This window comes from Ursus arctos, chromosome X (genome assembly GCF_023065955.2).
Source record: "Ursus arctos isolate Adak ecotype North America chromosome X, UrsArc2.0, whole genome shotgun sequence".
Classification (NCBI taxonomy): Eukaryota; Metazoa; Chordata; class Mammalia; order Carnivora; family Ursidae; genus Ursus; species Ursus arctos.
In genome coordinates this window covers 19,968,434-19,993,401 of record NC_079873.1, presented here as the reverse complement: position 1 = coordinate 19,993,401, position 24,968 = coordinate 19,968,434, and the positions used below count along the sequence as shown (strand labels likewise).

Sequence of the window (24,968 nt, the reverse complement as noted above, 5' to 3'; positions counted from 1 at the left end):
TATTAAAAATGATATACTATCTAAAGCAGCGAGTTATACCAAAGAAAAAAAATTGTCAACTATCACTCCATAAAAATGCCTTGTATTAGAGTAAAAACTCAAGTCACAAAAGAAGAGGAAAGAAGAGAACGTGTCTCACCTTGAAACCAACTACAACGAACGATCCTTTCTACAGCAGTCCCCAAGTGCACCATTATGATGGGCAAAAAAAAAAAAAAAAAACCCTTCTCCTATCAATTACTTCAGATAGGTGTCATATCCATTTCAAAAAAATGCTGTAAAATTCTCCTTTAGGCAAGTATTCCCTCCCACCTACCCTGCCACCTCGACCCCCAAAATGTTTAGTGATCCATACCAGTAAGCAGATACATATTTTTTTACCATCATACTTTCTAAGACTAAAATGGGAAGCCCACTCACCTGTACACAAGCAGTGTTAAAATCAAACAAGAGATGTATATATATAAATGTGAGTAGTGGAACGATCCACCCTTTTTACTTGCAAAGGGTGAACAGAAAGCTACTATATTTCTCTAGGACATTTACAAAGAGTTATCTTCACCTTAGGAAGAAACTGAATAAAAATAAATGTCCACTATTAAGAAAATAAAAACAACAACAAATAATGATAGCATACTCTGTGACAAACACTATACAAAGAATCACTTTGTTCCTCAAGTCCCCGTGTGGTAGGTACTCTTTCTTTAAAATTCTAGTGTAGTTAACATACAGTGCTATATTAATTTCAAGAGTAGATATTATTCCTATCTCCATTTTACAGAAGAGGAAAGTGAGGCTTAGAAAGGTTCAAGAGGAAGCCCAAGATTACACAAGGCAGAATTTAAGCCCAGATCTATCTAACACCAAAGGACTCTGTTTCAACATAACTAATAATAAATCACTTTTGCCAAAAATGTCTCCTACTCAAGAGCTCAAGTTACTTGAAAAAACTCGCATTATTCCTGTACAACAATGTAAATATACTTAACAGTACTTAACTGTACCACTGAAAATAGTTGAGGGTTAAAAAAAAAAGATCCTCTCTAGCTCTGTGTACCACAAAACATCTTCTTTGCTGTTAATGACAAGGGGGAGGGGGAGAACTCTGCTGCTGAAGTTCAATTTGGTGATTATTGTCTGTACTTTCTTGAACTTAGTTGTCCAAATGAACTGGTCCTGGCAGCTCAGGCAGAGGCAGAGCCCACCCTCTATAGCAGATGGGAGGAGAGAGAGGCGCTCCTACCACAAGACAAACGGCTATATACTGGACTAGGGGTTGACAAACTATGCTCAGACTGAATTCAGCCTACTCCCTCTTTTTGTACCATGCATGAGCCAAGAATAGTGTTTACATGTTTAAATGGTTGAAAAAAAATTTAAAAAGCAGAGTATCTCATGATACAGGAAACCTACACAAAATTTAAATTTCAATATCCATAAACAAAGCTTTCTTAGAACACAGCAAAAAAATAAAAAAGATTCATATTCATTCATGTCAGGTGACTGGCCAAGATTTTCACATGAACAGAAAATAAAAATAAGGTCATAACAAGACCTATTTGCTAACCTACAAAATACAATTCGGGTCTTGCAGTTTCTCAAGCCTAGGTCTGCATTAAAAAATTCCTTAACACCAGGAGCAAAGCCACCTGCTGCACAACCTTACCAGCTTTAGGGTCCAACACCAAGCCTCCAGCATAAGCTGCTTTCTTACGTCCTTTCTTGTATTTATTGGCATCTCCATCTGTGTCTTCATCTTCATCTCCCTAATATCAAATGGAAAGTTAACTTCACCAGCCAGCAACTAATTAACTAATTAAGAAGCCTTATGATTATTCCTTTTCCAACTGCAGTACACAATTCTAACCAGCATTCTTTAGTTTTAGCTAATGGTCCTACCTGTGCGGAATGACAGTTACTATAACATGTTCACAAACCTAAATGAATGCCAAGCATGGGACTTACCAAAACACTATATCCCTGAATAAATATGCAAATTCTACTTTAAAATATTTCTGAATTCACAGAACCTTTTATTAAAATCAATGGATACTAAAAATACTTCATATTATATAAAATCTAAGACAGTAAAAGAGTCCTCTTAAATTCATTACTCTAACAATTATGATGTAGAAATATTAAATATTTTATACAGATATGATTATTCTTGTTAATGTGGACACCTTAAAATAAATGTCCATATACTGAAAATTCATTCCCAAGTAGTTTATTAAATAACTAATATTCAACACCTCAGAAGTCAAAGTCCTGTAAGTTAACATTGCCTATATCAATTTTGATAACATACATAAAACAAATACATGAATTTGAACCATCTTAACATTAAATTCCCCTCCTTTGAGTCAATCGCTATCAGTGATGACAAATCGGTAGCTAAGTTTTAGTTCCAATGTCATGGAGGCCACTTCAGAAAACTGACTGCAGTGACCTGATCCTACTAGCATATAAAAACGCAACAAAGCAACAAAAATAAAGGCTCACACATTTAAGGAAATAAAAGGTTTAACTGGTATCTAACTTTGGATACAGCTAAGATGGCAAAACACTTTCCTGGTATGGTCACCCATCAGAGAGACTTAATGTTAGCCTCAAAGAATTTCGTATTCCACAAATAATCTTTATCCACACAGAAAAAAGTGAAGAAGGAAATCACCACACAAACACAATGGAATGACTCTGACATGGTTTCTACAGTATACAGGAGATTAATTATTTTGGAAGCAGAATTTATCACAGCAAAAAAGGCTACGAGGTAATAAAAGGGGGGGATTTTTTTAAAAAGCAAAACACTATGCAGTTTTGGACCCACCAGTTTTTGCTGAGGCTTTCTGAAAATCTGCTTGTCAGGCACAATATAGTTGTTTTCATAAAACGCATGAAGCAACAAGAACTCATTACGCTCGGATCGTCCACCCATCAGCGTCCTAGACTATTAAATAGAATTTCTTTTTTAAATTTGAGCTCAAAACTGTAACAAACAAAAGCAACTTTCAGGTGGTAAATTTAATCACAGCACCTCCTCCACAATTATTCTTCTTAATAAGGGCTGCTTTAAAAATAAGAAGGTACAAAATTCATTCTAACGTTTTAGGCGTTATACTTAAAAAGAGACAAAGAAAGCTTAAAATACTGACACCACTTGGGCTATTTCTTTACTCCCAAATAGACCATTCCACATATCAGACACATCCAGATGTTAGAGATGATCCTTATGTTCACCCAAAATTTCAACATACTGCACCTGGCTTTCCTCCCCTTCTTGCAACCAGTTCATTTCACAAAAGAAGCCCAGCTTCCAGAATACAAGTTACTCATTTTATAAGCATGCATTTAGACTCATTATCATATAACAACTACCCCAAGCAAACACTGAATCCAACAGGAAATGCTTTTTCCCCCTTTCTAAGTTAAATTTACCATAATGTTCCCAGCGATGTTAGTGATCTGCAATGCTAATGGAAGAACATTTAGCTCACACATGATCTGCAAAATGAACCTGGCATCTTTCCAGGTGTGTTCCAACAGGTATAACAGATGAGAAGATTCACTGTACAGAAAAGTAAGAATGAAACAGAATCAAGTAATTAAAAGAAACAATGACTATAATCAGAACTTCATAAAATATTACAAAAAAATTTTGGTATGAGTAACTTCAGAGCAATGGCACCTTGGCTTTGGAAACATTCTAAAATAAGGCTGGTATGAAACCACGAATTCATTCATGTCATTGATCCCAATGCCCTCCTCCAAAACACGCACACACAAAAAAAATCCCAAAAATACAAAGTAAAATTATATGTTAACTACGACCTGAAAACTACCTAAATCCTTTTATTCGTTCTATCTAATAAGTATGTGTTACATGCTGACTACATGCCGGGCATAGTTGTAGATTCTGGCTGTAACCAAAAGACAAAAACACCTGTCCTCGTGGGGCTTATGTCCTCATGGGGGAGACAGACTATAAATTAAAATACGTATATATATAGTAGGTTATATAATGCTCAGTATTAAGGAGAAAAAATTTAGAAGCAAAGGAAATATTAAGTATCAGGAGCAGAGGTTGAAATTTTAGTTAGGAAACCAGGGAAGAGTTCACTTAGAATAAAGAACCGGAAGAGGTGAGGAGGCAATCCCTGTGAATGGATATCTGAGAGAAGAGCATCCAGGCAAACAGAACAGCACATTCAAAGGCTCTGAGCGGAGCACAAATGCGCACTTCCAGGACCAGAAAGGAGACCAGTGGCTAGAACAGAGAGAATGATGGAGAGTGCCATCATTTAGGCACTCTGTCAAAAGGACAGAGTTAAAAGCAGAGAGACACACTGTATAGGACCTTGTAAGTCAGAGTAAGGACTCTGGTTTACACTCTAAATGACAGTCACTGGAAGATTTTGAGCAGAGTACAATATCTGACTTAACTTTAGCAAGATAACCCTGGTTCCTGGGTTGAAAACAGACGGCACGGAGTCAAGGGCAAAAACAAAGAGACCAACAAAGAGGCTGACATATGACTCATTAATCCAGGGGAAAGAGGAGGGTAGCGTGGACCAGGATGGGCTCAACAGAGGGGAAAAGAAGTGGTCAGATCTAGACATATTTTGAAAATAAAGCTGACAGGATTCTGTGATGGCTCAAACATAGGATATCTATGAGAAAGAGGAATCAAGGAAACCTCAAAGGTTTTGGGCCAAACATGACTCTGGAGAGTTCTAGAAGTAAGGGAAAAATAAGAGTTGTCAGTCTTAAGGAAAAACTACAAGAGGAGCCTAGGAGAAAAGATCAGGCCTTGAGCTTCTGAACAAGTTAGGCTGGAGGTTCATATTAGACATCAAGTAAAACAGGCAGGTAGAAACAGGAGTCTGGAATTCAAGGGAGAGATATAAGCTGAAGATACCCAAGCGGGAGGCATCAGCACCCACATGGTACTGAAATTCCTGAGACTCGATAAGATCACCTAGAAAGAGCGTAGTCAGAAAGAGAAGCAGTCCAAGGACTTGGGAGGAATGGGCAGAAAAGAATAAGTGGCAAGAGGAGTAGAAGATACTTAGTTTAGGAAAAAATCAAGCACAAAGGTTCAGTTGTACAAAATGAGTAAGTTCTGGAGTCTAATATATAGCAATGTGACTACAGTTAATACTGTTATCATATACTTAAAATTCGCAAAGAGGGTAAATCTAAAGTACTGCAAACACACAAAAAAACAGTAACCATGTGAGGTGATGGGTATGTTAGTCAGCTTATGGTGATTATTTTACAATGCTGTATATATTTTACCAAACATCGGTTTGCATACCTTAAATATATACAATTTCTATTTGTCAATTTTACTCCAATAAAGATGGAAAAAAGAAATAATCAAGTAATATCTCTACATAACTTCATGATTTCTCAGTTTTTCTATTTCCAAAAGATTTACACTATCTCCTGAATTAAAGAATTAAGGGTAGAGGGGCGCCTGGATGGCACAGCGGTTAAGCGTCTGCTTTCGGCTCAGGGCGTGATCCCGGCGTTATGGGATCGAGCCCCACATCAGGCTCCTCCGCTATGAGCCTGCTTCTTCCTCTCCCACTCCCCCTGCTTGTGTTCCCTCTCTCGCTGGCTGTCTCTATCTCTGTTGAATAAATAAATAAAATCTTTAAAAAAAAAAAAGAATTAAGGGTAGAAACCTCAGTATCACATCAATTTCCAAACTGCTCTTAGGAAACATCTAGATGAGGTTAGGATGAGTAAGGGAGATGGAGGTACACTGATAAAATTAAAATAATTCAAAAGGCAAAATAATTTAAGTTATTAAAGTAACAGAGAGGCTGGTGCTGACATGAAGGCAGTTACCCTCCAGAACACCACACATTCCTGGTCCCTCCAGCCTGGGGGTGATGCTGGCCTCTTGCTCTAGCTTACTTCAAGACAGACAAACTCCAAAGCATCCAGGATCATACCTGTACATATTTCGTACATTTTCCATTGGGATTTCAAACCTTTCAGTTCTCAGAATCTGTTGAACAAGTTCAGACAAATGGTAGCTTTTACAACGAATCAATTCCTTTGCTGAAATTTCCACATCACAGATCATTCGGCCACAGGTAGCATTTCTTTCACCAAATCCACTCCTGCCCTACAGGGGGAGGACAAAAAGCAAATCACATGGACGAGCAGACACTGGGAACATTCTGTTCTAACCCGCTTTGAAGCTAGCCCAGAATTACAATGAGGAAACTCTCAATCTCCCATTCACCCACTCAGCCAGTCATCACTCAAACAGTTCAAAATGTATGGGGCGGCTGGGTGGCTCAGTCAGTTAAGCATTTGCCTTCGGCTCAGGTCATGATCCTGGGGTCATGGGATCAAGCCCGGCATCTGGCTCCCTGCTCAGCAGAGAGTCTGCTTCTCCCTCTCCCTCTGCTGCTCCCCCTGCTTGTACTCTCTCTCTGTCAAGTAAATATATAAAATCTTAAAAAAAATATTTCTGTATGTCCGCTACATAGCTGACACTGTTGTAGGCACTAGGGAGACAGCAGTGAGCAAAACAGAGAAGATTCCTGATCTCCTCTGAAATATACAACAAAAAGACATCAAAAGCAAGAAACTATACAGTTTTAGGAGGTAATAGCATATGGAAAAGAGAAAAACTAGAACAAAGGGGAAAACTGGAATTTAGGGGGCCTGCACCTTAAATAGGGCAGTCATGGTAGACCTCACTCAGAAGATGCCACATAAAGAAAACTGTGAAGGGGTGAGGAGTTAGTAAATCAACCGCTGGGATGAAGGTTAATGACAATTCTATCACCTTAAAGATAAGAACAGGAAAAGAAGCAAGAGCACTGGCTCCAACTCCAATCTGCAACAGCAGAAGCCACTGAAGACTATTATGAAAGGTACAGATTCGTAAGTTTTCTGATAAGGCAACATGCCCATTTTAGTTATAAGCTTTAAGTAGTAAGATTTCAAGCAAAGAGCACTCTCAGGCTTAGGAAATGAAGATGGCTTCATACAAAATCCACCAAAACCTCCCTCAGTGAAACAAGCAAGTTAGGATGAAAAATACATAGGCCAGGTTCAAAACCTCAGTTCTTCCCCATACTAGCCTTACAACCTTGAACAAGTTCTGTTTCCCCTGTGAGAAGTACAGGGAAATTGGAGTTGCCGTGACAGGCAACTAACACACAGGCACTTAGCCCTTCTTACACATTCAACGTCAGCTCCCTCCCACTCTTCCTTCCCCTCTCAGTCCTGAATGATAACACTCACTGATCTCGGAACCCCACAACTCTGCTCTAAGAGCTGCAGCATCAGTAATGCTGAAGTGGAGGTAACATGTACGTGCCACCTCTGGATTCTAACAGCTGATTTTAAAAACTACCAGTGGCTTCAACTCATATAATGCTGCATTCAAAGGAAAAGATGTTTAGTGCCAAAGTTAAAATGTCCTATCACAAGACAACCAATTCTTAGTCAAAGAAGCACAGTGTGTTTCCGGGTAGCTACTCCATAAAAAGAAGCCAAGTCAAGAAATAAGATTTTGAAAACTATTATTACCCCAAGCTTTGGCATGTTGGATCGCTTCAGTCGACCTATCTTGGACCAGTGAGGAACTTTGCACACATTAATTCTCTGCAGGAGCACTTCCAGTTCAAATCCATAAATATTATGACCCTAGTCAGAAAAAGAAGGCAGCCAATAACATTATAACAAACGCAAATTAGAGGATTTATCTTCATATGCACAGAATTTCTTTGCCCTTTCTTTTTCTGGTCTCTAATTGAAGGCATCATGAGCTTACCTCCGATTGGGGTCCTTTCTTCTTCAGGAATGCATTCATCAGCAGCATTCATTAGCCTTGACATTAACAAAGCTGCTAAGCAGATTGCTGGAATAAACTTTATTTCATCCTAATTGATACAAGGTTCCTATGATGTCTTTTAATTTGCAGCTCATGCCTCACAGTGTCGGAGGCAGATTTTTATGTTCCATACTTTTTCGTGATCAGTAAAAACTGTATTCAAATAATTCCATTTTAATTCCTTAAAAACTGAGAACCTGCCTGTGTTGTGTAACAGTTTATACTACAGACTTCTTAGAAAACTCAGGAACTGCATCTAGTTTCTTTTTAAAGAACTGAGTTCAAACACTACTGACTTAAGACTCCTAATCAATATCTAACAAACTATACAATACCAGGTGATAGTTCAAATTAGGAAACAAAACTATACCAAGTAGAAATTATCTCAAAAATGCAACTACAGGCACCTGGGTAGCTTAGTCGGTTAAGCATCCAACTCTTGATTTCGGCTCAGGTCTTAATCTCAGGGTCGTGAGTTCAAGTACCATGTTGGGCTCCACATTGGGCATGGAGCCTACTTAAAAATAAACAAAAATGCAACCAAGTTTTCCATGTCTATAAAATGATAATTTCTGTCATGTGAATAATATGATTCACTGTCTACGTTTATTAAAAAACTAAATGAAGCTTAAAATAAATCAAATTAATAAAGAGATTTACTTGTTATTAATTTTAATTAAAAATGTGTACCACTATATATTTAGGGCAGTTTTGTCTATTAAGTTAAGAAACCCAACGACATGAGGAAGTCTGATTTCCAAATTATCATTCCTGGGATTAGGGATTCACACCAGTGTCAGGATTCTCTCTTACATCAGATCAGTTTGGATTTCTCACACACAGACTTTGCTCTAACACCGTAAGGCAGGCCAGCTATTCTAGGCACCACAACATCTCCTTGGAGCCCGCGAGAGACTACTAGGGGAAACCGGTGAGGACCTAGTTCTGAGCCAGAGCACCAAAGCAGGGCATTGTGGACAGAATCTTCCTGGTGCTTTCAACATGTGTAACAAAATATATAATACCTAGAATACTAGAAGAGAGGCGGGTGCAGAGACACTTGATAACAACCTACAGGTTCTAGGTACTCTGGCCACACCATGGTCAAGAAAGGTGTCCAAGAGCAAAAGTGAACATGGAGAAATACATAGCACACGTTTTTTGCAAGGCTTCCATACAACCAAATTACCAATATCACACTTAAAATACATGCATTTATATCCTACTTTCCTTCAAAACAATCAAAAGCACAACATAATTTGATCCATTAACTGAAAAAAAGGAAGAAATCATATCAAAGAGCGTACAAACTAAAGCCAGAGGAAACAAAGCAAAATGTTGCTTTATGACTCTTAAAAACTGGGGCAAACATAATTCACTGAATTATTACTCTTCCTATCTAGTGGGAATATACTTGGTTATGAAGAGAAAAAAAAATTCCTAGCCCTGACCTCTCAAGAATAGGTCACAGGGGGAGAGGAGTTAAGATGGTGCAGGAGTACGAGACACGTTTTTCAGCCGGTCCCCCGAGTCGAGCTGGATAGGTACCAGACCAGCCTAAACAACCACGGAACCAGCCTAAGATGCAGGAAGATGCATCTGGATCTCTACAAATGAACATCTCCAGCGCTGAGTATTGAGGTACGAAGCGGGGAGCCATGAAACCGTGCACAGATATCGGAAGATAAACGGAAGGGGGAGGGAGCCGCCGCGTTCGGGCGCCGGGAAGCGGTAGCCACTTGCACGGGAGAGCAGGTGGGGGCTCGCGGACGGCACCCGCAAAACAGCAGACTGAGACCCTGAGCCGGGTGCGCGCGCCACCAGGCATCTCGCGGAACACCGGAATCCCGGTGCGCTCACTGGATCCAGACTGAGACCGGGAGCTTCGGAGCGCGCGCGGGGCGGCTGGCGGTGTTAGAAACACAAAGGACAGAGACGCGCCGGCCCTGGAAGTGAGGGCTGGGACGCCGGGTGTGGGGCGCACATACCAGGACACTGCAGGGTTGAGCAGCACCAACAGTAACAGAGTTAAAGTGGCCAGAACATTAGTAGAGAACGGGCCGCAATCCCTCTGTTCTGTGACAGAGGCTGAAATTCGGCCGCTGCTGCTCTGACTCTCAGAAGAGGCACAGCAAACCGCCAGGGAAAGCCGCCAGAGAACAAAAGCCTGGAAATACCGGCTCAGAGAGTGCCCATCCCCATCCCCCCTCGCAGGGGATGCGGAGACTCTACCCAAACAGGGCTGCCTGAGTATCGGCGCGGCAGGCCCCTCCCCCAGAACACAGAAGGCAGGCTGAAAAATCAAGAAGCCCACAACCCGGGCACCTGGGTGGCGCAGTCATTGAGCGCCTGTCTTCGGCTTAGGGCGTGATCCCGGCGTTCCGGAAAGGAGTCCCTCATCGGGCTCCTCCGCTGGGAGCCTGCTTCTTCCTCTCCCACTCCCCTGCTTCTGTTCCCTCTCTCGCTGGTTGGCTGCCACATAAATAAATAAAATCTTTAAAGAAGAAGCCCACATCCCTAAGATCCCTATAAAACAAGGGGCACGGCCTGGGACCCAGTCAATAATTTGGGCTCTGGACAACCCCGCAACCTCTCCTCATCAGAATGACAAGAAGGAGAAGCCCCCCCCCCAGCAAAGAAAAGACAGTGAGTCTGTGGCCTCTGCCACAGAAATAATGGATATGGATGTAACCAAAGTATCAGAAATGGAATTCAGAGTAACGATGGTCAAAATGATGAGTAGAATTGAAAAAACTATTAACAAAAAGGTTACTGAGAATATAGAATTCCTAAGGACAGAAATGAGAGCGAATCTGACAGAAATTAAAAATTCTATGAGCCAAATGCAGGCAAAACTAGAGGCTCTGACGGCCAGGGTCACAGAAGCAGAGGAACGGGTTAGTGAATTGGAGGATGGGTTAATAGAGGAAAAAAACAAAATAGAAGCTGCTCTTAAAAAAATCCAAGCCCACGAATGTAGGTTACGGGAGATTACTGACTCAATGAAACGATCCAATGTTAGAGTGATCGGCATCCCCGAGGGGGTGGAGAAAAACAGAGGTCTAGAAGAGATATTTGAACAAATTGTAGCTGAAAACTTCCCTAATCTAGCGAGAGAAACAAACATTCGTGTCCAAGAGGCAGAGAGGACCCCTCCCAAGCTCAACCATGACAAACCTATGCCACGTCATGTCATAGTGCAATGCGCAAATATTAGATCCAAGGATACAGTATTGAAAGCGGCCAGGGCAAAGAAATTTCTCACGTACCAAGGCAAAGGCATCAGAATTACGTCAGACCTGTCTACACAGACCTGGAATGAGAGAAAGGGTTGGGGGAGCATATTTAAAGCTCTTTCAGAGAAAAACATGCAGCCAAGGATCCTTTATCCAGCAAGGCTGTCATTCAGAATTGATGGAGAAATAAAGACATTTCAGAATCGCCAGTCACTAACCAATTTCATAACCACGAAACCAGCCCTACAGGAGATATTACGGGGGGTTCTATAAAAGTAAAAAGGCCCCAAGAGTGATACAGAACAGAAAGTCACAGCCAATACAAACAAAGACTTTACTGGCAACATGAAATCATTAAAATCATATCTCTCAGTACTCAGTCTTAATGTTAATGGCATAAATGCTCTCATAAAACGCCACACGGTTGCAGATTGGATAAAAAGAAATGACCCATCCATTTGCTGTCTACAAGAGACTCATTTCGAACCCAAAGATGCATTCAGACTGAGAGTAAGGGGATGGAGTACCATCTTTCACGCAAATGGACCTCAAAAGAAAGCTGGGGTAGCAATTCTCATATCAGATAATTTGGATTTTAAACTACAGACTATAGTTAGAGACGCAGAAGGGCACTATATTATTCTTAAAGGAAGTATTCAACAAGTGGATATGACAATTATAAATATATATGCCCCCAACAGCGGAGCAGCAAGATACACAAGCCAACTCTTAACCAGAATAAAGAGACATATAAATAAAAATACATTAATAGTAGGGGACCTCAACACTCCACTATCAGAAATAGACAGAACACCCTGGCAAAAACTAAGCAAAGAATCAAAGGCTTTGAATGCCATACTCAACGAGTTGGACCTCATAGATATATATAGAACACTACACCCCAGAACCAAAGAATACTCATTCTATTCTAATGCCCATGGAACATTCTCAAGAATAGACCATGTTCTGGGACACAAAACAGGTCTCAACCGATACCAAAAGATTGAAATTATCCCCTGCATATTCTCAGACCACAACGCTCTGAAATTGGAACTCAACCACAAGGAAAAATTGGGAAGAAACTCAAACACTTGGAGACTAAGAACCATCCTGCTCAGGAATGACTCGATAAACCAGGAAATCAAAAATCAAATTAAGCAATTTATGGAGACCAATGAGAATGAAAATACAACAGTCCAAAACCTATGGGATACTGCAAAGGCAGGCCTAAGGGGGAAATACATAGCCATCCAAGCCTCACTCAAAAGAATAGAAAAATCTAAAATGCAGTTTTTATATTCTCACCTCAAGAAGCTGGAACAGCAACAGAGGGACAGGCCTAATCCACGCATGAGGAAGCAGCTGACCAAAATCAGAGCTGAAATCAATCAAGCAGAAACCAGAAGTACAGTAGAGCAGATCAACAGGACTAGAAGCTGGTTCTCTGAGAGAATCAATAAAACTGACAGACCACTGGCAAGACTTATCCAAAAGAAAAGAGAAAGGACCCAGATTATTAAAATTATGAATGAAAAAGGAGAGGTCACGATGAACACCATTGAAATTGGAAGGATTATTAGAAATTTTTATCAACAGCTATATGCCAATAAACTAAGCAATCTGGAAGAGATGGAATCCTTCCTGGAAACCTATAAACTACCAAGATTGAAACCGGAAGAAATTGATTTCTTAAACAGGCCAATTAATTATGAAGAAATTGAGTCAGTGATAAACAACCTTCCAAATAACAAAACTCCAGGCCCGGACGGTTTTCCTGGGGAATTCTACCAAACATTCAAAGAAGAAATAATACCTATTCTCCTAAAGCTATTTCAAAAAATAGAAACAGAAGGAAAGCTACCAAACTCATTCTATGAGGCCAATATTACCTTGATCCCCAAACCAGGCAAAGCCCCCTCAAAAAGGAGAATTACAGACCGATCTCCCTAATGAATATGGACGCCAAAATCCTCAACAAGATCCTTGCTAATAGAATCCAACAGTACATTAAAAGGATTATCCATCACGATCAAGTGGGATTCATACCTGGGATGCAAGCGTGGTTCAATATTCGCAAATCAATCAGCGTGATACATCATATCAACAAGAAAAGACTCAGGAACCATATGATCCTCTCAATCGATGCCAAAAAAGCATTTGACAAAATACAGCATCCTTTCCTGATTAAAACCCTTCAGAGTGTAGGAATAGAAGGTACATTTGTCAATCTCATAAAAGCCATCTATGAAAAGCCTACTGCAAATATTATTCTCAATGGGGAAAAGCTGGAAGCCTTTCCCTTAAGATCAGGAACTCGACAAGGATACCCACTCTCGCCACTATTATTCAACATAGTACTAGAAGTCCTTGCAACAGCTATCAGACGACAAAAAGGGATCAAAGGTATTCAAATCGGCAAAGAAGTTAAAATGTCTCTCTTCGCAGATGACATGATCCTCTATATGGAAAACCCAACAGAAGCCACTCCCAAACTATTAGAAGTTATAGACCAATTCAGTAACGTGGCGGGATACAAAATCAATGCTCAGAAATCAGTTGCATTTCTGTACACGAATAACGAGACCGAAGAAAGAGAAATTAGGGAATCCATCCCATTTACAATAGCACCAAAAACCATACGTTACGTTGGAATTAACTTAACCAGAGACGTAAAGGACCTATATTCTAGAAACTATAAATCACTCTTAAAAGACATTGAGGAAGACATAAAAAGATGGAAAGATATTCCATGCTCATGGATCGGAAGAATTAACATAGTTAAAATGTCCATGCTACCCAGAGCAATCTACACTTTCAATGCTATCCCGATCAAAATACCGAGGACATTTTTCAAAGAACTGGAACAAATAGTCCTTAAATTTGTATGGAAACAGAAAAGGCCCCGAATCTCCAAGGAACTGTTGAAAAGGAAAAACAAAGCTGGGGGCATCACAATGCCGGATTTTGAGCTGTACTACAAAGCTGTGATCACAAAGACAGCATGGTACTGGCACAAAAACAGACACATAGACCAATGGAACAGAATAGAGAGCCCAGAAATGGACCCTCGGCTCTTTGGGCAACTAATATTTGATAAAGCAGGAAAAAACATCCGGTGGGAAAAAGACAGTCTCTTCAATAAATGGTGCTGGGAAAATTGGACAGCTACATGCAAAAGAATGAAACTTGACCACTCTCTCACACCATACACAAAGATAAACTCCAAATGGATGAAAGACCTTGATGTGAGACAGGAATCCATCAAAATCCTAGAGGAGAAGATAGGCAGCAACCTCTACGACATCGGCCAAAGCAACCTTTTTCATGACACATCCCCAAAGGCAAGAGAAACAAAAGATAAAATGAATTTATGGGACTTCATCAAGATTAAAAGTTTCTGCACAGCCAAGGAAACAGTCAGAAAAACTAAGAGGCAGCCCACGGAATGGGAGAATATATTTGCAAATGACACTACAGATAAAGGACTGGTATCCAAGATCTACAAAGAACTTCTCAAACTCAATACACGAGAAACAAATAAACAAATCAAAAAATGGGCAGAAGATATGAACAGACAATTTTCCAATGAAGACATACAAATGGCTAACAGACACATGAAAAAATGTTCAAAATCATTAGCCATCAAGGAAATTCAAATCAAAACCACACTGAGATACCACCTTACGCCAGTTAGAATGGCAAAAATAGACAAGGCAAGAGACAACAATTGTTGGAGAGCATGTGGAGAAAGGGGATCCCTCCTACATTGTTGGTGGGAATGCAAGTTGGTACAGCCACTCTGGTAAACAGTGTGGAGGTCCCTTAAAAAGTTAAAAATTGAGCTACCCTATGATCCAGCCATTGCACTACTGGGTGTTTACCCCAAAGATACAGACGTAGTGAAGAGAAGGGCCATATGCACCCCAATGTTCCTAGCAGCAATGTCCACAATAGCTAAATCGTGGAAGGAGCCGAGATGCCCTTCAACAGATGACTGGATTAAGAAGTTGTGGTCCATATATACAATGGAATATTACTCAGCTATCAGAAAGAACGAGTTCTCAACATTTGCTGCAACATGGACGGCACTGGAGGAGATAATGCTAAGTGCAATAAGTCAAGCAGAGAAAGACAACTATCATATGATTTCTCTCATCTATGGAACATAAGAACTAGGATGATCGGTAGGGGAAGAAAGGGATAAAGAAAGGGGGGGGTAATCAGAAGGGGGAATGAAACATGAGAGACTATGGACTATGAGAAACAAACTGAGGGCCTCAGAGGGGAGGGGGTGGGGGAATGGGATAGACCGGTGATGGGTAGTAAGGACGGCACGTATTGCATGGTGCACTGGGTGTTATACACAACTAATGAATCATCGAGCCTTACATCGGAAACCGGGGATGTACTGCATGGTGACTAACATAATATAATAAAAAATCATTAAAAAAATAATTTAAAAAAATAAAGTAAAAAAAAATAAAAGAATAGGTCACAGGGATCCACTGAGCTCAGGGTAACTGGCTGGCTCAGTCGGTAGAACATGCGACACTTGATCTTGGAATTGTAAGTTCGAGCCCCACGTTGGGTTGTAGAGATTACTTTAAAAAAAGAGAGAACCAGTGCGCTCATAAAATTAAAATACTTACACTTTGGAGACTGACACCAAATCAAGGGAATTCCTAGGACCACTATACGGGTGGACCACTAATCCAAAATTTTAGAGAAACCAATAGTTAACACAAGTTTACTTACTTATAGGTTGGTCTCTGAAGTGGAAATAACTGGAATATCCTGAACTTCAACAATAACATGAGTTGCTTTTCTCTGAGAGGAAAATAACTACTTTATAGTGGGCTGGCTCTAACCCCCCCCCTTTCTGTTAGCAGAAACTATAGCAATTCCCAGCAGTCCATAGGGTCATTTCTTCTCTGAAGATTCAAAAAATATATAAAGAATTCATAAACTGAATTTAAAAAAAACCCACCCAGTTTAAAAATGGGCAGAGGACGTCAATAGACATTTTCCCAAAGAAGACGAACAGATGACCAATGGGCTCAGGAAAAGATATTCAACATCCCAAAGCATTAGGAAAATGCAAATCAAAACCACCTCAACACCTATTAGAATGGCTATTATCAATAGGACAAGAAATTCCAAGTAGAGAGGATGTGGAGAAAAAGGAACCCTCCTACTTGGTGGGAATGTAAATTGGTGTAGCCATTACAGAAATCAGTTCAGAGATTCCTCAAAAAATTAAGAATATATCTACAATATGATTCAGCTATTCCACTTTGGATATTTATATGAACATGAAAACACTAATTCGAAAAGATATATGCAACCCTACGTTCATTTATAATAGCCAAGATATCAAAACAACCTAAACTGTCCATCAATGGATGAATGGATAAAGAGGATGTGGTACATACACACACAATGGAAGAAGAAGGAAATCATGCTTTTTGCAACAACATGAATGGACCTTGAGGGTATTATGCTGAGTGAAGTAAGTCAGATGGAGACAAATACCGTATGATTTCACTCAAATGTGGAATCTAAAAAAAACAAATGAACAACCAAAACTACACAAAAACAAACTCACTGATAAAGAACAGACTGCTAATTACCAGAGGGAAAGGGGCTTAGGGATGGGCAAAAAAGTGAAGGGTATGGTGATCAATGGTAATGAGACTCTTGGTCTTTGTAGTGTATACAGATGTCAAATTGTAATACTATACACCTGAAACTTACATCATGTTATATACCAATTTTACCTAGGTTAAAAAAAAAAAGATTCTCTGCTGCTCAACAAGTACTGAAAAGAACTAATAAGGAATGAAGAGCTCCCCCAAGGCACGATGAGACTTCTACTCACCACAATGATATCAGGATCGATTTTGTGAACTTTGGCGAGGAAAAAACCTAGCAATGTTCTTTCTGTTGCAGCAATCTCAACCTTCACATTCTGTTAGACGAAAACATACCAGTCACTTACTCTTTACTTTTAAGTACTATACTTGGTTACTTGTTCAAGCAGGGTTTGATTTCTTAGAATTTAAAGAATCCATCTAGGGGTGCCTGGGTGGCTCAGTTGCTTAGGCATCTGCCTTCAGGTCCTGGGATCGAGCCCTGCATTGGGCATTGGGCTCCCTGCTCAGCATGGAGCCTGCTTCTCCCTCTCCCTCTCCCCCTTGATCATGTGTGCATGCACACGCTCTCTCTCGCTCTCTCAAAATAAATAAATAAAATTTTTTAAAAAACAAAAAGAATCCATCCATTTCAAAACTAAATGAAGCAATGAAATTGCTGATTCTAGGTGTCACAGTAATAACTGCCCAAAGTCTCTAAGGAGCTCATAGTTATAAGTGTGTAAATAAAGCAAAACTTGAAATGCTGAGCACTATGAAGTAGAGACATGTCCCTCCACAGGGACACACTTGTGCATCTGGACACATATGAACATGAATCCAAGTACCTGTCAAAAACATTACTTACTTTCCTGTATAATCCCTGGTAGACTCTGCTGTTTATGTATTTACCACACAAAGAAATCCCAAGGATTGTATAAACTAATCTCCAAGAGTGGTGTAAGAACCCATAAATAAGAAACTAGACTGAAAACAAACATACATTTAAGAATTATAGGTGTCTTAAGTATAAATAAAACCTATCTTCACACAAAAGGCTTCCACTTGGATTACTGAATATAAATCAGGTATTCAAAAGACCCACTCTTATTAAGACTCTCTTAAAATGGAAGTTGATAGCTATGTGTTTTCTACAACTAACTTGGCTACAAATATCAGTCTGACTCTAAATGAATTTTTCTAGATCATTTTACTTGGATAGGTAATTCAGAGCACTTCACAAATAATAGCCTGACCCAAAAGTACCTCCCAGACTGCTGGACTTCTCAAGCCAACTTAAAATAAGTGGAACCTAATAAGGTTGCTAAAATTTTGTCAAGTGAGGATATTAAAAAAAACAAAACTAACCCACAAATTTATGAACACTAACATTTCACAAAAGAAACATCCTCTCCAAAAAATAAATTCTTTACATTGAATACATTTACCTTTGTGACAAACTCACTACATTGCATTACTTTTTTCCCCACCCCCTATTTTATTAAGGACCCATGAAAACTTCTTTATGGAGTACATTAGCAGTTGAGAGATTACTGACCAATTCTGGCCAGCCCATATCGATCTTTCCAATATGTGTCCCCTTCATTATTCACAGTAGTCTCAACTTGACTTGGCTTTCTTAAAGCTGGAGGATGGGGGAAGGGGCTCTACCCAATACTTATCAAAACAGTAATCACATGATCATGCATTTTGGAAAGGCTTCCACTTAAGCTATCTGAAGGAGGATTTGAGCCCATCCACCTACTAACAGGGTGTAGAATCACACTATTTTCAGGTGGTAAAACACTGTTAAATGATGTTTCTACTTTCATATCTCTAATACATTTTGAATGGATTAATGTCATAGTCCAATCTAGCAAGAACAGATCTAATAAATTAACATATAAAATAGCCTAGTCTACTAATCCACATCATTCTCCTTTTCTTTTTCTAAATAAATATTGATGCTTCATATTTAAAAGGAGTAAATGATGAGTTCCTTACCTTTTCCTTAATGTCTTCTTTGAAAGTATATGGAAAAATACAGTCCTTTGGTTTAGACACAACTGTAAGAAGGAAAAAAAAAGATTCCATCACCATCTTAGTCGAATTTCAAGTACACATATGCCACACATTTCCAAATGGAAACTGTCTTAAATATAAACAAATACCTCCTAATCCCTAAAGAGTTAAGAGTTCAAGTATTTCCACCGGTCACGTTGTTGGACCTCAGAAGAAAAGCCAGAACAAACAATCCTAAAATTCATCATGGAACCACAAAAGACCCCAAGTAGCCCAAGAATCTTGGGAAAGAAGAACAAAGCAGGAGGCGTCATGCTCCCTGATTTCAAACTATAGTTCAAAGCTGCAGTAATCAAAACAGTATGGTACTGGATAAAAACAGATGTCTAGATCAATGGAACAGAACAAAGAGCCCAGAAATTAATGCATGCATATATGATTAATTTATGACAAAGGAGGTATGAATATACAATGGGAAAAGGACAGTCTCTTTACTAAATGGTAATATGAAAACTAGACAGCCACATGCAAAAGAATGCAACTGGACCACAATCTTACACCGTACACAAAAACTAAGTGAAAATGCACTGAAGACTTGACTACAAGGACCTGAAACTATAAAACTCTTAGAAGAAAACAGGCAGTAGGCTCTTTGACATTGGTCTTGGTGACGATTTTTTGGATTTGACACCAAAAGCAAAGGCATCGAAAGCTTAAACAAGCAAGTAGGACTACATGACAATAAAAAGCTCTTGCACAGCAAAGGAAACCATCAACGAAATGAAAAGGCAACCTAACAAATGGAAGAAAATACTTGCAAATCATATACGTGATAAGAGGCTAATATTCAAAATATACGAAAAACTCCTATAACTCAATAGCAATAAAACAAACAGTCCAGTTAAAAAATGGGCAAAGGCTGGGGCGCCTGGCTGGCTCCATTGGTAGAGCAAGTGACTCTTGATCTCAGGGTCATGAGTTCAAGCCCCACATTGGGCATGGAGCCTACTTTAAAAAAAAATGGGCAAAGGTTCTGAATAGACACTTTTCCAAAGAAGACATACAGATAGCCAACGGGTACATGAAAACGTGGTCAACATCACAATTATCAAAGAAAGGCAAATCAAAACCACACGGGGGTATCACCTCACACCTGTCAGAACTGCTATTATCAAAAAGACAAGAGGGGCCGGCTCAGTCAGTAGAGCATGTGACACTTGATCTTGGGGTCGTTAAGTCCAAGCCCCATCTCAGGCACCGAGCCTACTTAAAAAAAAAAAAAAAGACAAATAATAAGCGTTGCCTAGGATGTGGAGTAAAGCGAACCCTTGTACACTGTTAGTGGGAATATAAACTGGTACAGCCACTGTGGAAAACAGCATGGAGGTTCCTCAAAAAATTAAAAATAAATATACCCTATGATCTAGGTATATTCTACTTCTGGGTACCTGAAGAAAATGAAATCACTAACTTGAAAAGGTATCTGCACCTGCATGTTCACTGCAACATTATTTACAAGAGCCAGGAAATGGAAGCGACCTAAGTGCCCATCAATGGATGAATGGATAAAGAAAACTGGTATATTTATACAATGGATTATTATTTGGCCATAAAAAAATAAGGAAAAAGCCTTGCCATTTGTGACAACAAATGGATAGAACATGGAGGGCATTATGCTAAGCGAAGAAAGTCAGACATAGAAAGACAAATACTATATGATCTCACTTATATGTGCAATCTAAAAAAACAAAAACAAAATGAGGCCATAGATACAAGTAACAGACTGATGGTTGCCAGAGGTGGGATGGGATGTGCGGGTAGAGGAGGGACTGGGTTAAGAGGGTCAAAAGGTGCTAACTTCAGTTATAAAATAAGCCCTAGAGATGTAATGTACACCATGGTGGCTATGCTTAATAATACTGTCTTGCATGTTTGAAAATTGCCAAGCAAGTAAATCTTAAGAAGTTCTCATCACAAGAAAAACCGTTTTCTATGATGACAGATGTTAATTAGACTTATTGTGGCAATCATTTCAGGATACATACAATTATCAAATTGTCATGTTGCACACCTGAAACTAAAATGTTGCATGTCAATTATACCTCAATTTTTTAAAAGTTTAAAAGATTAGATTAAAAAAAAAGAATAGCCATGCACAGAACCCTAAGTCCCTATAACTGTTTAAAACTACTTTCATGAAACATCTTCTACCCATCTAAGTCAGAATGGAGGATGTTTAACAGTCTTGCCCAAAGGGAATCCCCCCACCAGCAAAGCCTTAACCAGTACACTATGAAGGAATGCTAACCTTCTCAAAGTTAGAAACATAAAGATGACCAAAGCTTCTCTCACTGTAAGTTCCTTGCCACTCAAAACAGATGTTCACACCGTGACATACAGAGAGCAGGTGAATAAAATACATGTTGAGATGACCTCATGACTGTTCTCTTCCACACTTAAAGAGTGAAACTTCACAATAATAATACATGATATTCCCTTCTCTGCTTGTTTCCTTGTCCCACTTTCCCAATACCCATAAAATCAGACAGGAGATGCTGCCCCATCTAACTGCTGGTTCTAGGCTGGAAAAGAGTTCAGGAAATATAACAGATCAATAGTATTATGCCCTTTTCTTGTTTACAAAAAAAAATGGTTAGTTAACTGGCCAAGGTCTCAACATGGAATAGGTCAGAATCCTCTTTGGAGACTGACTCATGGCATACAGACTTCTGTGTAACATTTTTCACCAATTGAATTTTATGCAGAGCAAACCTAAATCTAATTTGATATAGTGTAACTCCTCCTAAACAGGGAGACATTCATTTATGCCCTGGCATACTGCCTCACCACACAGAAAACTTTGGTCAGGCTTCTATGATGGGCTAAAGACATCATGAGAAGGAAACAGTGATAGCATAATTTTGACCCAGGAAAAAAAAGTAGAGTACCCCAGTAAAATAACCACTGGAACAGAAAAAAAAAGCAAACTGCCTCCCAACTTCTGCTCCTTGAACAAAATAAACCAGATGAATAGGAGCCACCAATCCAGTAAAACTCAGTGTCCATAGCTGACAAAAAATTTTTAAAAACTTATTTAACAATATGTACTAACTACTCTTGAAAACATCAAAAGAAAAAGTTACTGATCCAACAGCCAGAGAAAAAAATTAGAAAAATTAAAATTAAGCCATTAGAAGACCAGCTAAAAAATATACATACCACAGAAGTGTGACTGGAAGGGAGGCTGTGGGGGCGCTTTATCTAATGCAAAGCTGTGATGGACCAAAGCTGCCACAGCAATAATCTGCAAATAAAGGAGGGAAAAGATCACTTATCAGATGCCTACTATGCATTCTGCATTCTCACCAAAACCACCAAGAATATTAAAAGAAAGACATTTTAGTCCCTATGAATATTTTAACTTTTTATTACGAAAGTATTTAAACAAACAAAAAATAGAGAAAATAGAAGGGGGAAATAGAAGTTCTGACCTGGAACTGGAACCCAGGACTCCTGACTCCCAGCCAGCGGTCTCAAAAGAAACAGGTAAGTGATGTTTAAAGACTCCATCTTTAAAAAACAAGCTATAGATATGCATGACTAATAATCTGGAGGATGCCAATCATGGACGAAGCTGGGGAAGAAGGACAGTTGGTATTCTTCATTTTCTTTTTAAAATTTGTATTTTCTGGGGCACCTTGCTGCTCAGTCAGTCGAGCATGCAAATCAAGTTCTCAGGGTTTTGAGTTGGGTGTAGAGACTACTTTAAAGAAAAAAACTGGTACTTCCCAAACTGTGTAAATGGCAAGTACTACTGTTGTGATTAGAAACAGTACAGGCATAGGAAAAACTTTGTAGAAAAAAAGCAGAAAATCAAATTACATCTATAGTAAAATCCAAGCTTTTTTTTTTTTAAGATTTTATTTATTCATTTAAGAGAAAGACAGAGACAGAGAGAGCACGAGCAACGGGAGAGGCAGAGGGAGAAGCAGACTCCCCACCGAGCTGGGAGCCCAACGCAGGGCTTCATCCCAGGACCTAGAGATCATGACCTGAGCCAAAGGCAGATGCTTAACCATCTGAGCCACCCAGGTGCCCCTAAAATCCTAGCTTTTTAATAAAATATGCAGAGAAAGAAGACAGAAAAGAAATACACAAAAATGTTAATAGTAGTTGTCTCGGAGGGCTGAGGTTATTAGGAGACTTTTTTGTCTAAACTTTCATATGTTCATATCCAGATTTCAATACTTTATATCAACCTATTCATCTAACAGCCTCCTAAGCGGTCTCCCTATTTCTGTGCTGACACCAACAATGGCTTCCCATGGCACCGTGCTGGAGAAAGCTTGCTGCCCCTGGGGGGTTAAAAAAACCTTCTCTGTGCCTAGTTAACTCCTACTCACCCACCAGTACTCAAGGTCCAGCCCTACTTCTTCAGAGAAGACTTCTGGAGTAGATACTGTGGTGTGTCACCCAGAAGGCCTCTTCAGGACAAGGGCCCTCATTCTCCCAACTACTAAGAAAGCTGGAGGCTGACATTCACAGAGGAGTCTCTTGAGAGCTGCCTGAGGGCAGCCTACATCGACTACCTAGTGCATCAGAGGAGAGGAGGGATGGTAACTGGTAACAAAGGCCCAAACCACTTATTTGAATTCAGAGCAACTCTGAAGGGTCGTCTCTACGCCTGAGCTCCCTGGGATTGACTGAGACCTTTGCTGTAAATGCAACACAGTTTTCTCCCACTGCCAGGCCTGCTGTCTTCACTCTCCCACAGGGGCTGATCCTCAGAGCATCCCAAGAAGTTTCCCCAACCAGTGACACCTTCCTGGCCTCCCAGGCTAGGGCAGCTTCCTTTATGAGATGCTATCCAGAGCCCATGAATCCTTTGTAAGTTTTACATCTATTTCTGCTATCGGGCTAATATCTGCCTCCTCCTCTGTCTTTTGAGTCCCAAGTATTCCATCACACTAGCACATGGTTTAGAAACATTTGCTGAGTCAACAGCTTTATTAACCAAGTAATCTAAACCCTTAGGAATCCATCTAATTTACTTAGGGCTGCAGAATGTCTCTCCTATTCATTCATCCATTCATTCATTCATTCACTCACTCAACATTTACTAAGAGAAAAAACAGCAAAATCAACTTTCATATACCAACCATCCACCTTCAATTATCAACTCATCACTATCCCTATCCACTTCCTGCCTCCACCCAGATTATTTGAAGAAAAATCCAGACCTATCATTTTACCCACAAATATTTCAGCATGTACCTGTAAAACAAGGTTTCTCAACCTCAGCACTATGGACATTTTTGACCAAATAATTCTTTGTTATGAGGGCTGTGGGAGGTTTAGCAGTATCCCCGGCTGCCAATAGCACTGCCCTCCACCCCCAAGTTGTAACAACCAAAAATGTCTCCAGACATGGCCAAATGTCCCCAAAAGGGCAAAATCTCACCCCATTAAAAATAACTACTTTAAAAGATGGTAAGTTTTTAAAATGTAACACAGTCACAGCTAATAAAATTAACAGTAATTCCTTAAAATCACTAAATATCCAGGTAGGATTCAAATTTTCATGTTTTCCCAACAATCTCAATTTTATTTACTAAGTAAGCCCATACTTTGCAATTGGTTGATATGTAAAACTATAGGCACAACCCCACCCCAGCTATAATTTCCCTGCAATTCATTTGTTGAAGAAACTGGGTCATTCATCCTATACAGTGCCCCACAGTATCGATTTTGCTGCTTGTATTCCAACAATACCATTTCACAAGTTCCTCTGTTTCTGTACTGCCAGTGAATTCACATTTAGATCTAAAGGTCTGATCAAAATCACATTCAGTTTTTTGGCAAGAATATGTTAGAGGTGCTACTGATTACTTCTACCAAACGGCACAGGCACATCATGTCTGGTTAGCTCTCTTTTAGTGCTATTAGCAACCACTGGTTGCTAGATCCACTATTTCATTAGGGATTGCAAAGTGTAATATTCAATTTTTCCTTCATCATTTCTTGGATAGAAACCTTCTATGAAGAGAAACTTCCCTTCATTGATTATTTGGTTACCTGAGGTACAATATGAGTTCAAAAAGATTACGAGAAATGCTAGATTCAATCCCTTTATTTTCAAACCAATGAGTTGGTTCCCTAGCTGCCTTCACAGATGACCAATGCAGGGTTGCTAGGGCTTACACTATCAGTGCGAAC

The 24,968-nt window shown here is 39.6% G+C and overlaps 1 protein-coding gene and 1 non-coding gene across 2 annotated transcripts in view; both read right to left on the bottom strand.

Moving 5' to 3' along the window:
* POLA1 (DNA polymerase alpha 1, catalytic subunit) overlaps nt 1-24,968 on the bottom strand; it is a 299,648-nt gene that overhangs the window by 244,806 nt on the left and 29,874 nt on the right. The window contains exons 16-23 of the mRNA XM_048213462.2: nt 21,972-22,056; nt 18,735-18,796; nt 16,979-17,068; nt 7,561-7,677; nt 5,964-6,139; nt 3,439-3,568; nt 2,831-2,950; nt 1,667-1,766 (exon numbers count right to left, since the gene is read on the bottom strand). Coding sequence (XP_048069419.1) covers nt 1,667-1,766; nt 2,831-2,950; nt 3,439-3,568; nt 5,964-6,139; nt 7,561-7,677; nt 16,979-17,068; nt 18,735-18,796; nt 21,972-22,056 — 880 coding nt within the window. The remainder of the gene's footprint in view (nt 1-1,666; nt 1,767-2,830; nt 2,951-3,438; nt 3,569-5,963; nt 6,140-7,560; nt 7,678-16,978; nt 17,069-18,734; nt 18,797-21,971; nt 22,057-24,968) is intronic.
* LOC113242289 (small Cajal body-specific RNA 24) lies at nt 466-595 on the bottom strand. The gene has a single exon (XR_003311857.1). It is a non-coding gene; the product is annotated as a small Cajal body-specific RNA 24 (non-coding RNA).